At 39.1% G+C, this 14,183-nt stretch overlaps 1 protein-coding gene across 3 annotated transcripts in view; it reads left to right on the plus strand.

Moving 5' to 3' along the window:
• invs (inversin) overlaps positions 1-14,183 on the plus strand; it is a 41,730-nt gene that overhangs the window by 4,730 nt on the left and 22,817 nt on the right. For 2 of the 3 annotated variants that reach the window (XM_008289918.1, XM_008289919.1), the window contains exons 3-4: positions 10,357-10,474; positions 11,058-11,221. In XM_008289918.1, coding sequence (XP_008288140.1) covers positions 10,357-10,474; positions 11,058-11,221 — 282 coding nt within the window. Of the gene's footprint in view, positions 1-10,356; positions 10,475-11,054; positions 11,222-14,183 lie in introns of all 3 variants that reach the window. The other variant, XM_008289917.1, reaches the window with a different exon arrangement.

A 14,183-nucleotide genomic window follows, 5' to 3' on the forward strand; every position in this document is an offset into this window, starting at 1 on the left:
TTTGGTCATTTTTGGTCACACGTCTGTCTGAGTGGACTGCATGTGAGGTGTTTAGGGAACATCTGTAAATCGTCGTGTCCATCGTCACACAGATGTTCTGCAAAGTTCAGCCTGTTTGTAGGTCATTCAAACCAAATGAATATCTGCTCAGGTTAAATTTGAGGCTCAGCAAATCATGTTCTGGTGCAACTAAGTGAGAAAGTGAGTGGCAACGTTAGTCTGAAGCTCTGGTGAGGGGACGTAGCGGCTATTCTGATTCAGAACTTTCTTGCAAAACCATTTTTCTACACTTCTTGTTCCCATATAGGATCATTTTAACAGCACAAGCACCCTCCATTCAACCACATACATCACGTAGTTCTGAGCAACCAAAAAAACTTTACACCGAGTTTGTATTATTGTAGTTGAAAAGTGTGAAGAAAGTAAAAAAGTGAATGTTTTTGTACATAAACAAACTGTATGAGTTTGAGTGTGTCGATTTAGATTCAACTGTGGATTTAGTTTAAACTCAAAAATTGCAGAGATTAAACTTATGTGGAAAACTCTGGCAACAAACTGCTCATCGATGTGAGACGGAGGCAGAACCTGCAAAAAAACAAAAAAAAAAAAGAACATTCACATCCGCGTGTTATTGTCTTATGTCATTTAAATGTTAATGATCTTTTAAGCTTTATCAACAGTTTAAAAAAAATATAATTTTTGCTGTTCCAACTGTTTTAAATCAACTTAAAACAGCTTATCATACTCTATAGGAGGCCTCATGTACTTCTATGTAGCAGCTTTGCCTGCATAAGCAAAATATAAGAATGAGCGATTTAAAAAATGATATTTGGTTTTCAGCAATAAAAAAAGATTCAAGGACATCATTTCACCACAATGTGAGTAATGTTCTCAGCCTGTCTGGCTCTGCAGATTCATCTGATTCATCACTGAAACATCAGCTTGCATGTTATTCTCACCATCAGCACTGGAGCATCACCTTCACTCACTTTCAATATTCAGGACAAAACACACTTTCTTAATGCAGAAGAAGAAACCTAAACCTCTGTGGTGCTGCGGGACACACAGCACATCAGATTTTTAGGATTTCTTAGGAATAATGATGAATAAAAGCCAAATCAGGTGCCACAGAGATGCTGTATAGGTCATTTCTGACCACGTAAAAGTGAAAAAAGTGGAAGACATGGTGTCGAACGTTGATTTAGATGCAGGGAATCAGCAGTTTTTTGAGCAGTAACATGCAGATACTGTATATTTGTGTTCAGCTCCACTCTGCCTTCATGTGTCCGTCCTCTCCGCTCTGCCCTCTCCTCCCCTTTTTTCTGTTTTCTCCATCTTTTTCCATTTCGCATTGATTTTTTTGTTTGTTTTTCCAGCTGATTATGTCCCTGTACTCTGATTCGCCGGTGGGCACATCGCTCTCTGCACTTTAATTGGACATTTAATTAGATCACAGTTTTAGTCCAATTAGACTCAGAGGTGTTGGGAAACGAGGGGATGGAGAGGGGAGAGGAAAAAGTCCCCCAAGCCGGTGTCTCGGTCTCCCTTCCCCCTCGGTGCTCTCTCTCTCTCCCCTCGCCTCGCTCCTTCTCTGCCTCGCCGTCTCCCCCGTCCTCACCCTCCTGAGGGCGGCTCATTAGTGATATAATGGGATGACACAAAACGCACAGCTCTGACTGTCGGAGCGGCGGCTGAATGGAGGTGACTGTGTCTGGATCACAGATCTGGACTTTTATAAATAGATATATAGTCATTTTATGATATACATAGTTATTAACTAGTTACATATTTTTTAAGTGTTAATTTACATATTAACCATAAAAATATATATTTTTTAATTTCATGAAATATCTGTATTTTTACAAAAAATAATTCATTTGACTGTAAAATCACACATTTTTTACTGTATTTAAATCAGCAAAAATAAAATTATTTTACAGATTTTCCTTATTTGTATTCAGGATTGAAAAGTAGTAAATATACGTTTTAACTATTATTATACAGGTTTTCCCTGTTCTGTTAAATTACTAATAATAGTTTGTAAAATTACAGCAAAAAAAAAATTATATTAAAATATTTTTGGCCAACACTGTAAATCACATCCACATCACGAATCTGTACTTTTACGAATAATAATTTGTTCTTTTATAATGTTTTACCATAAAATTACACTTTTTATTACTATATTCAAACCACCAAAGTCAGGATATCAATATAAAGGATTGAAAAGCAGAATAAAAAAGTTTTTTTTTAGATTATTCCCTTTTTGGTAAAGTACAAAAGAATATTAATTTAAATGTTTACTGTTAAAACGTGTTAAAACGCAATGTTTGTCCACATCAAAAATCTATATTTTGATAAATGATAATTTGTTGTTTTACAGCGTTTAACCATGAAATGAACCAGTTTTTTTAGTTTTACTCTTAATAAATCAGCAAAAATATGATTATTTTAAATATATTTGCCGTTATTTAAAAGAAAAACAATGTATATAATGAATTAAACTATGCACAGTGAAATTATTTTTTAACTTAATTTTTCAAGAATAATTTATTGTTATTTTAAAGATCTTCCCAGTGTAGGTAAATTACAGATAATATCTAGAAAAATTACAGGAAAAAAGTATTTATTTAGATTAATTAAACAGGCCAAAACTGTACGTCTATGCGTCTAAATCCAAAATCTGTGTTTTACTGTGTTTGTGTTTGGCTGCACTGAAATCTGCTGAAAACACAGATGTTTGCAGTTACTTTCACTTTTGGTTTTGCAGTTTTTGAACACTGCAGAGGGGAAGTGAAGGCTGCCAGTCAGTGCAGCATTGATCAGCCCTCACACACAAACAGCAGTGACACGCTGGGCTGAACCCTATCGACTCCAGTGTGATATCACGACACCTAATGAGACTCAGATAAGCCTCATTACCAGCAGCGCCTGCGTCCACGCCACTCAAACCACTTTTAGCTCCCCCACGGTTCCTCCCTCTTCTCCCTCCTCTCTGTTTGTTGTTGTGTTTGCACAAAGCTCGGCCTCGGAGCGTCACAACACTGAGCCCCGGTGGGCGACGAACACACAGGTGAACGCAAACACACACAAACCCACGAAGCCAGATGCATGCAGATATGTGCACACACTGTCGCTCAGGTGTAAGTCCTGAGAGGATACCAACCCAATGGCTGCGTCCCTCAAGCAGCCTCACACTGTAAAAAGTAATGGGGTTTTTTTTTTAGCAGTTTTTTACTTCAATATTCTGAACAATTTACTGTTTGGGTTTTTCTGTTTTTGTTTTTGTTTTTTTACAGTTTTTGCATGTTTTGTTAAACTATAGATAGTAACTACTAAAGAAAACGAGGTATATATGTTCGTGTTATTTGTTAAAAAAGCAGGTCAAAACTGTAAATGATGTCCACGTCAAAAATCTGTAGTTTTACAAATAGTAGTTCCTCCTTTTACAGTGTTTGAGCATTAGTTTACACTGTTGTAGTGGATTCAAATCAATTAAAAATAGCACTATTTTACAGATATTTACTGTTTTGAAGGATTGTGTATGTAATTATGTAAAATTATTTATGATGGAAAAATAGTAAATATGTTTTTTGCTGTTTTGTTAAACAAATTTTTAACTTTTTGTTAGGTTATAGGTTATAACGAGTGAAATCCCAGAAAAAAAAGTTGTAAATTCACATGTTAAATGTTAAAAAAAAAAGTGTCGACATCAAAAATCAGTATTTTCCTAAATGATAATTAAATCAGCAAAAATATTATTTTACAAACGTGCCATTATTTAAAAGGAAAATTCTGCATTTTAAGTAAATATTCATATTAAACATACCTTTTAAGTAAACAGGCCAGAATAGTAAATAACATTTACATCAAAATTGAGTATTTTTACAAATATTAATTCATTCTTTTACATTTGACTGCAAGATTACTTTATTTCTTAAGTAAAAATGATGTATAGTAGCAATAACTGTTATGTTACAGATTTTAAGATTTTTTTTTTAGATTACACAAATCTATTCGTAAAATTACAGAAAAAAATTATAAATTTACATGCTGACTATAAAAAATATATTTCTTAAAAGGCTGTGAATATGTTTAAACCTAAAATTACACTGTTTCTTACTGTATTTATGTCAGAAAAAATATATTTGATCTACAGATATTTGCAGAATACAACAGAAAACATACATATATTAGAAATTAAAAATGGTTAAAAAATAAATAAAATAAATGAAAAATAAAATAATAAATGCATTTGTAAATAAATAAAATTACTGTTATTTTACAGATTTACCCTGTTTGGTTATTTTTTTTAAATAATTTTAAAAATATACTACTTAACATGTTGACTGTAAAAAATAAACAAAACAACAAAAGCAGGCCAAACCTGTACACAATGTCCACATCAAAAATCTGTATATTTACAAATGGAAATTAGTTTTTTTTTTACAATATGTGACCATAAAATATCACTGTTTCATCGCACTTAAATCTGCTTTTAAAAAAAATTAATTTTAAAAAATCAGTATTTCACAAAATATTTGCTGTCTTTTTTTCTTTTTTTTTTGTCCACTATGTTTTTGGTTTTTTTTTACATACTTTCTTCCATTGCCAGACTTTTTTACCGTATTTTCTCACGATTATTTTTTACAGTGCTCACAGCGCCCCCCTCCACCTCCACCCTCAGGACTGTATCACGCATCTCTGCAGTCGCTCGTCCTCCACTTGATATCTGAGTGGCCAATCTGCGCGCTCCCTCCTCGTATGCATGTATAGGTGATGTGTGTGAACGACAGGCGGCAGGCAGGGCTGTTTTAGCCACCGGCGCCGCTACCTGACCCCCGTGGCTGCCAGATTGACAGCTGTGGTCCCGCCTAATTGCATTACTCTCCCAAGTGATTGGCTCACACCCTGGGGGCTCATTTGTCAGGATGCATTGCGGTAATGATGTAAATTAGCAGATCTGTGTGTCACTCAGCCTGCTCGCCTCCTGCTGATTGGCCCCGCTGTGCCCCAGGGCTCGGCCCCCAGCTGAGGGAGCCAGCTCATTGGTCCTTGGGGAACCAGGAAGCCCCCCCTAGAAATAGGGCTTTACAGATTGGGCTTCCCTTAGGGCTGATATTATCCTTCCTCCTAACTCTTTACCTGTCAGTCAAAACCCAGGGACCGGTCCCTGCAGCCTCTATCTGATACACTCACAGAGGGACATGGAGGTGGTGCAGGCACCTGTAATCGCCTCATGTCGGCTGCAGCACTCCGCTATAAGTGTAGCAACTGTAAAAAAAAAAAGAAAGGAATTTATATAAAAAGTTGGTGTGTGCGCTTGTTTAGAATTGAAATAAAGGCCACAGGCTCTGTTCCCCATTGCTCACCCAGCAGGCCCCAGCGAGCTCCTCTATCAAAAGCAGACACCTTCACAGTGACAGACAGCCAGAGAGCCACAAACACACACTCAGACTCTGACTCCCTGGTTTCTTTGCCTGTTTGCCTCAATAGCAGCTATTGAAGTGTTGGTTGCAGCGTGTGTGTCTGTGTGCAGCTCTCCCGTAGTGTCGCTCAAAGGTTTCGTGGGAGTGTCTAGATTCTTTGTTGAACCCGCTGCGGTTATATGAGGCCGAATATGAATAAAGACTAAATAATGTCAGCATCAGCATGAATCAATACTAATACAGATGCACAATCACTTGGTCTGGACCTCAGCCCGTGATCAATGGTTTACTCTGAGTTATTGTCTTCATATTAACAAGCGGAGTGCTCCCTGAGGAAGGCGTATGAATGGCTAAATGAGACCACTCCAAACCTCTCAACAGGACCTGGTGTTGTTTTTACACCCTCCTTTGTTTGACTTCAGACACTGCATCGCAAAAGCCTTTTTAGCACAAATTTGGATGCACTGTAGGTGTTTCCAAAACACTCAGGTCCTCATGAAACTCTAATTGCACGCTCTCGGCGATATGAATGTCCCCTCGCATAGATTCAAGTATCGACTCGTGTTCCTCGTGTCAATGTTTTGCCAAATTATAACTTCTTTTTTTTTTCCTTCCCCCACCTGTATCTAAGATTATTCACAAATCAATTCATATTTTTATTGCAGCAGCTGGAGGCTTTCAGATGGACTCCAAATGTAGAAAAGGACGGAAATAAATCAACAAAAGTAGAAGTTTGGAATGAGTTTGTGAGTGAAAGGTGGCACAGTGAATGTCAGGTTGTCTCAGTTTTCTGTGTAGAAAGAGGAACATGATGTCACTCCTCCTGTGTGCGTTTGTTATCTTTAAAAATATCGCTTTTTATCAGAGTCACAACCTGTAAAAACAGAAAGAATCTTCTTTTACATGGTCCTTGACCCAATCATGTGCGATATGTGGTTCTATCAGGACAAGTAACCAAATCTAATCATCAAAATCATTTCAGTGTACATGTCTCGTTTTAAAAATCTGCCAAAAATAAACCAGAACTTGTTAAAAATGAATAAATAAATACAAATTCTGCAGTACTCGGCCCAACTGGGAAGCCTTGACTGACACAACTGTGGCCAACAGTCAGCATAAAAATTTAGAAACTCTAAAAACAAAAAGAATTGAAGCCACAAGCGGCGATGGACGGGTCCTCGCTGTACGCTTGTCGGCCTTCGTGCGTGTCGGGGTGTGGCGCCGATGTGCTCCGGGCTGGACTGTGATTCGGCATGTCGAGTTTCGGGCAGATCGCCGCACATGCTGTGTAGTTATGAGCCACTTCCTGTTTAGTGGCGAGCCGTGTGCCAGATTTTGTAGTTCTAGGTGAAGCATAGCCGTGATGGGACTTGAAATATTGTAGGGGCCGTGTTGCATTTTAGAGCTTGGCACTGACTGGCTTCTTTGTTCGTCCTGACCTGCTCTATATGCAAACCAAATTGCGCAGGTCTACACCAAATGTGCTTTTGACATGAGTCCGTTGAAATTTTCAAGGTGACACTGTGGAGCCATTTTGGCAGTGACATGTCCAGGTCTCTTAATATATAAAATTGTTCACCAGTCCTGGTGTGTGTGGCGATTTTGGTGAGTCTTTTGTGCATGTTTAGGCCCTCTAATTTAAGTTTCATTTTGCGGGAGAAAAATAATGACAATAATGAACCCTAGGGTTTCAATAGGGTCCTTGGACTGGTCGTGCTCGGACCCTAATTATTGGATGTAATGACAACAGTCAATTGATTATCATTAAGAATTAGTATTGGCCTTTAAAAAATCTTATCAGTCTCCTCCCTACTGTTACTGAGCCTTACTGATGTGACGATGAAGCCACAAAGTGTCTAAAACAAACTAAAAGACTACAGTTTTTAGTGACATTTACTAAAATGTGAGGTGATATTATAAATGTGCTTGATTTAGTAACACTTGTGTGCCACTCTGTTGGAAAGATTTACCAAAGCTAAGCTTAAAATCTGGATTTTTTTCATCAAAATCACCTTGGTGTCATTTACAAATTTGACATAAATATACCAATTGCATTGAATAAACACAGTCACTCGGCTGAACTGCAGGCTGTGTTTACTCAAAGCAGACAGAGGAGTATGGCAAGTGATCAGAGATGCTGAGAGATAAAATAAAACATACTGCATCGATGAAATAAATCCAGCATGGCTCAGAAAACAGTACACAATCGTTAGAAAATACATTCAGCACGGTGAAACGTCCTCCTAAAGTTGATGTGCAGACGTGTGGAAGATGCCTGGTTTGTAGAGGTTGTTAAATCTAAGCTGAAAATCGCAATATCTGACCTTTATATTACATATCTCATTTAATGATTAACCGAAAATAAACAGCTTGAATCTATAAATAAATTAAAAAATCCGAGTTCTTTTGACAAAAATTCAGGGACTTCTCGGCTGAACTGCAGGCAGTGTGTACACAGAGGAGACAGATATGGGGACAAAATAAAAATATAATTTAATGTCTTGACAGTATTGGTAACACCTGTGGGTGCTTTTAATCATGTCGTACATGTTTAATCCAGATTTTCTTTCAATTTTTGTAAAATAAATAATTAGAACTGTAACTTCAATTTGTTCTTTTTTTTATTAATTTTGACATTATATGTGTGTCACCCTGTACAAAAGGCGTGTCTGAGTTCTCTCTCCTTCTAGTCGTGGTTGTCGTGTTTCCATAGAGGTGCAGGACTTTACATTGCCGAGAAAAATGAGCCCACAGTGAGGAAAAATCACAACACAGGCAGAAAAACACTGCGACCTTGCTCGGGGCTCAGTGGGTTAAATATCGTGTGTGTGTATGTGCATCTCCCTGTGCATTACTGACTGAGTAATCTCTGTAAATTAGAGATGTTTAGAGAAGTTTGTGGCTGATTTTGGTAAAGCCCCTGTAAAAACTCTCTCTCACGGAAAATCACTTCCCATGACGTGGCACATGTGCCGAACACACACCCCGCCGCGCTCACGCACACCTTTAAGGTGCCGCACCTACCGTCCCTCCTTCACACACATACACTTACTCTGCAGTAAACGTAGCAGCTAAACTGCATTAAGTCTCCGCCGCTGCTTGGCAGAGCGTGAGAAAGCAGCGAGCATCATGGGTAATTGCTATGCTGCACGCAGTATCTACAGGAGCACTGTTTATGAGGTGACCAGGGGGCGGGAGAGGAGGATGAGAGGACACCGAAATATTCCCTCCTGCTTCCTCCAGGAGTTTAGAAGTTTTCCAGACTGTGAACGAACTAATCAACCTGCCTGCGCTTTATCAATAATTACCATCAGCTAGTTTGGCACGAACACTTGATCGGTTGGCGCGGCCGCTGATGAAAATATCTCGGAGAGATCTCTGATTGTGGCATGAGTTTGTGCCTCCAGCGTTTATGTGTTTAGGGGCAATAATTGATTTCTGTGTTGTGCCCCGCAGGGCTTGTCCCACATCTCCAAACCCAACACACACATGCACGCGCACGCACACACAAACACAAACACAGCAAGGCATGCTGCAGTATTAATGAGACATGAATAAGACATGAAGAGAGACCCCCCTCTTACATGCTCACACAGGGTCTCCCCCTCCCCAGCTGCTTCCTGTCTGCAGATTACCCAGCTTTCACTGGGCTCTGGTTAAGTGGGGCCAGGAAGAGATTTAACCCCCTCGGCAGGAGCTCACACGTACACAAGCGTGCACACACATACACAAAGCGTGCGCACACACACTCCCTACCGTCGGCCTACATTAGCTCCCTTATTATGTTATCGGAAAGTATGTGTTTTATTGAGTGATTGACTGCTGACGGAGGTTCGGGTGTTTATTATCTGCCTGAAATAGGATTCGTGTCTGAAATTAATGATTTTATGATCCTCCACGGCTCTTATCTGTTTACTTAGGTCGCCGAAAATGTGTAGAAACGCACCACCTGAGAGGGAAGTGTGCGTATGCATGAGTAAGTTGTGGAAGTTGCATTGATTGTGAAATTCTCTCTATTTCATTTCGAATAACCTTTTAACCTTCTGAACTACCAAACCCAACTGCAGGTTAGAAAGACATGTCATCTTTAAAAAAAAATCACCAAAATGACACCGTTTATCAGAGCCAGAAACTGTGAAAACAGAAAGAATGATTGTATTTTCAACTTACATAAACCACTGTTGATGTTTCGAACCTTAAAATCATATTTTATTAATAACACTTTAGTCTATATGTCTCTCTTTTTTTTTTTTTAAATGCCGAATAATAAACAATTTGCACCAGATTCTGTAAATAAATAAATCCGTGCACCTGCGACCAACAAAATTCAGAGTTCTCGGCTGAACTGCAGGCAGTGTTTGCACAGAGCAGAGAGGAGACAAGTGTGGAAACAAATGAAAGCACATTTTATCAATAGAAATGAGTGAGGCGTGGCTCAAACGTGGCATACAGAGGAGGAAGTTGTCGAGAAGTTGTTAAAGGATACATTCAGCATGGTGAAACGTCTTTGTAGAGTTGAGGTGCAGAGTAGTTGTACATATTGATTCAATTTTTTTAAAAATGTAAAACTAATGATACGTTTATGTCATACTGCACTGAAGGACACTTGTAAGTTTTCTCTACTTGTAGTCATGTTGTTCCCATAGAAGTGCAGGACTTTATATTGCCGTGAAAAATGAGCCCACAGTGAGTGAAAATGTGACAGAAGCAAAAAAAAAAAACAACAACTGCTTGGAGTTCTGGGGTTAAGTAATTATGATGGCGTATAATTAATTGTAACTGTGCCCTGTTGTGGGGCTTAGAGTCAAACGAAAGGAAAGGAAACTGTCTAGACTCGGCTTAATGTCGTCGTATTAAACACTTGATAAGTTGCAGAGTGTACGCTGCTGCAGGATGACTGGTGACCTTCCACGTGTTTTTGTTTCAGGCCTCGGCGACGTCTGGTCCCGGTCCTGGTCCTGGTCCTGGTCCTGCCACTCCGGGCTCTCAGGTTCACGCAGCAGCCGTCAATGGAGACAGAAGCGCTCTCCTCAAACTCATCACAGGTACGTCGTATCTCGCTGTAATGTGTAGTAACGTGTTGCTTTATGGATTTTTTAGAATGAAATTTGGGGCCGTCAACCCGGCCGGGGGTTGAAAAACAACAACTGGCCTTTTGTTTCCACAGAAGACGTCCATTGTTCTTCTCCTAAAGTAAAAGTGCTGACATTATCCAGATGTTTAGCCACGTTTGTATTCAATATCGTATATGAAGTACAGTGCAGTCTTACTCAGGCGTAGATTAGAAGTGTGTGGCAAAAATATATCTACATATGAAGAGTGGTGAATGATTTTAGCAAATGAGACAACACAATCCTCCAGCCCAATGGTATTTCTTTATGGCTCCCAGTTGCTCCAAGTAAACTAATTTATTCAGAAAAGTGGAAGTGGAATTCCTATTAAACCGAACTAGTAAAAGACTGCTGCCTTTTTAAGCCGGTTTATAACATATTCCATTGCAAACCACATACTTGCAAAGTCTGCTGCTACGTAGAACTGAAAATCCAGAACATATTGACCCAAATCTCGGTCCCTATAAACACTTCGGTTTACCTTCATCTGTGTCTTGTTTGCGTGTGTGTGCAGCAGAGCCCTCGCTGAGGGACCGCGAGGACCAGTTCGGCCGGACCCCTTTGATGTACTGTGTGCTGGCCGACCGCCTGGACTGCGCCGAGATCCTGCTGAAGGCCGGAGCCTCGGTCAACAAGACCGACCACAGCCAGCGAACAGCTCTGCACCTCGCTGCGCAGAAAGTAAGAACATCCACAAACAAACACTGGAGCACACACATGTTGGTTATTACCTATGTCAGCCATTTGTACGGTACAGTTCAGAAGCAAGTCCACCCGAGAGAAAAATCACTTAAATATCAAATGATTTAAAATTGTGTCACCTCTCAAAACATACTTAACGTCTAACTTGAACAGTGGAGTGTTTTGTCTTCGAATCAATCACAAATGCTTTAGAAAGGCCATACTGAAAATTCAGGCCCAGGTTCAAACTCAAATGATTTCCGATCAGCCTAATTGTGTGAACATGGTTCTAAAACGAGCAGTGAGCAGTAGAACTATCTCAGTTTGGGACCAATGAGTTGTGTCTATCTGTATGTCATGGCTCCACGTCGAAAAGAATTGCCAGATGAATTGAAAAATCTGATTGTGAGGCAAGATGGTAAAGGACACAGGACGATCAGCAGTAATCAGGAAGTTTAAAAGAAGCCACAGTAGCACTACCTTCAAAATTTCACAAATCCTGTTTTAAGGGAAGCTCAGGTCTCATTAAGAGGAGCAAAGATAATTGAATACAAAGTTTTTAAAAGCTACAAAATTAAATTTCATCATTTCTGGTAACAAGCGGATTTGAATGACAGAAGACGATATAATCCCGTGCTTCAACTTTTATCCATCTATACTTAAAATTATAATATTATTGTTAAACAGTTAAACAATACGGTAAATAAAGTAGCTTTTCTCTTTTTCAAATGATTGTAAATCGAACCTCTTTGTGTTTTTTTTTTACTGTTAAACATAATTTAAAGACATCTCCTTTGGCTCTGGTAACTTGTGAAACACACCTGTCATTATTTATAGAGACATTTACACCTAATCATCAGTAAATCACATCCTTCAACAACTAAATCAACTACAACTAACCAACATGACTTGCACATCAGTCACAATCTTCTGATGTCTTTTGACCTCATTATCTAATTTAGGATTTTACACTACAGAGCATTTCTAACGAGATGATACGCTTTAATAAATCAGTCCATTCATGTTTCACAGAAATGTTTCAGAACATTGCTTTACTGGATTTATTTGATGTCAAATCCTGAACAATGATCAACATTTTCCAGGAAATATCATCGTTATTCAACCGTCTGTCTGGTCTGAACTTCATAGTTCTGATGTCTTATGTCTGAACTCTGCAGCTTTTGGTTTAAAACGGCTGCTTTTGTCTTTGACTTTAGCAGAATTTTACACCAATAGTTCTTTTCTACAATTAAAATGTTGGTGAGAAGTAGTAACATATAGCATACAACAGAAGTGAGTAAACTCCTATGTATTGTGATTTAAATGAGCCGATTAAAACGAGCTATGAACAGCAGAACTTTCTCAGTTTTGCATCATGGCTCCACATGCAAAAGAACTGCCAGAGGAACTTAAAACAATCTGATGGTGAGACTTCACAAACTGGGGAAGCATACAGGAAGATCCGAGAAGAACGAAAAACTAGTGAAGCACAGTGTCAGTGGTAATCAGGAGGTCTAGAAGGAGCCACAGTAGCTCTAATCAGGGCTGCAGTGGTCGTCCTCCTAAAATAACACCACAGACAGTGAACTCCTTGGTACAGGACTTATCAATGGAAATTAGAGTTCCTGTGACAAAAGAGAAGGACCGTTCACAATATCAGCCTCTACGGGCAGTGTTCAATTAAAAAGTCCTGGTTTTTGGTACAAAACTGTCAGATTAAACTGAAGTCAGTAATATGAAAGTTAACGAATGTTGGGAAACATTCTTTGGTCAGATGAAGATAAATGCGTTGGGCTCAGATGGAGTCCAGATGTTTGGTGTGAACCTGACCAGGACCACCACAGTGGATGCATCGTCCTGACAGTGAAGCACGGAGGTGGCAGTATCATGATATGAGGCTACATGAGTGTAAAAGGTGTTGATGACATTTATAGATGAATGTCTGAGAATAAACCAGAATACTGGCTGATAAGACGACTCCCAGTCCACAGAAGCTGGAAGAAGAGGAATATTCCAACAAGAAACCATCCAAAGAACAAAATCACACAAGAGTTTTTACAGAAGAATAAACTGAAAACTATGACCTGACCAGAATGTTACCTGACTTGAATGCAAAAAGAACACATTTGGAGATAAAGGTAGAGCAACACAACCCCTCCAGCAAAGAGCAGCTAATAAAAAAAAATTGCCTGTGAAGAATGAAGAGTAAAAAAATTTGGTATCCTCCAGACCAAGGTCATCAAAAATGTAGTTAGACATTCAACATGCTGTGAAAAATGACAGATTTAAATCTTAGCAATGACTTTTGTCGCATTAAGTTCCTGCTGTGTGGCCTGCATTAATAATATAATACATCTAAACTGTTACTTTTTAATTTTACATAAGAACAAATACTGTTCAACTTAAAGGTAATACAATTATTGAGAGGTAATGCAATTTTGAATAATCTGACATTTAGGTGATATTGCAGATGGGGTGTACTCACTTCTGTTTTTACACTGGATGTCATAAAGTTGACCAAATTAATTCACAGGAATTGATAAGGGGACAGATTTATAGAGGTGGAAGGAATATGAAGCAGGAGAAATTTTGACAGTCCACTGGCTTCAGTGGGAGGCCAGTGCCCCCTAGTGGCTGTAGTTACGGCCTTAAGGCTTATGGAGGTGATATCAATTGATTTATAATCTTTACACATGAGCGTATGCAAACTCTTACACATGAGGAATCTTTCTGCAGGGAATTTGTCTGGTTTTACAACTTAAATCTGTGTTCAGTCCAAGACTTAGGGACAATCAGGATAAACTCCAGAGGGACGTGGCACTAATGGTGTCTTTTTACATCTCAGTTATTTAGCCGTGTCGTCTTCTTTTATGGGAGTGTACTGATGCAGGATCATCATATCGCTGAAGAGAGAGGGGAGGTAATAGGTTATTGGGATCTGTCTCGTGGATAGGTGTGTGTG

Source organism: Stegastes partitus, unplaced genomic scaffold (genome assembly GCF_000690725.1).
Source record: "Stegastes partitus isolate 25-593 unplaced genomic scaffold, Stegastes_partitus-1.0.2 Scaffold645, whole genome shotgun sequence".
Taxonomy (NCBI): domain Eukaryota; kingdom Metazoa; phylum Chordata; class Actinopteri; family Pomacentridae; genus Stegastes; species Stegastes partitus.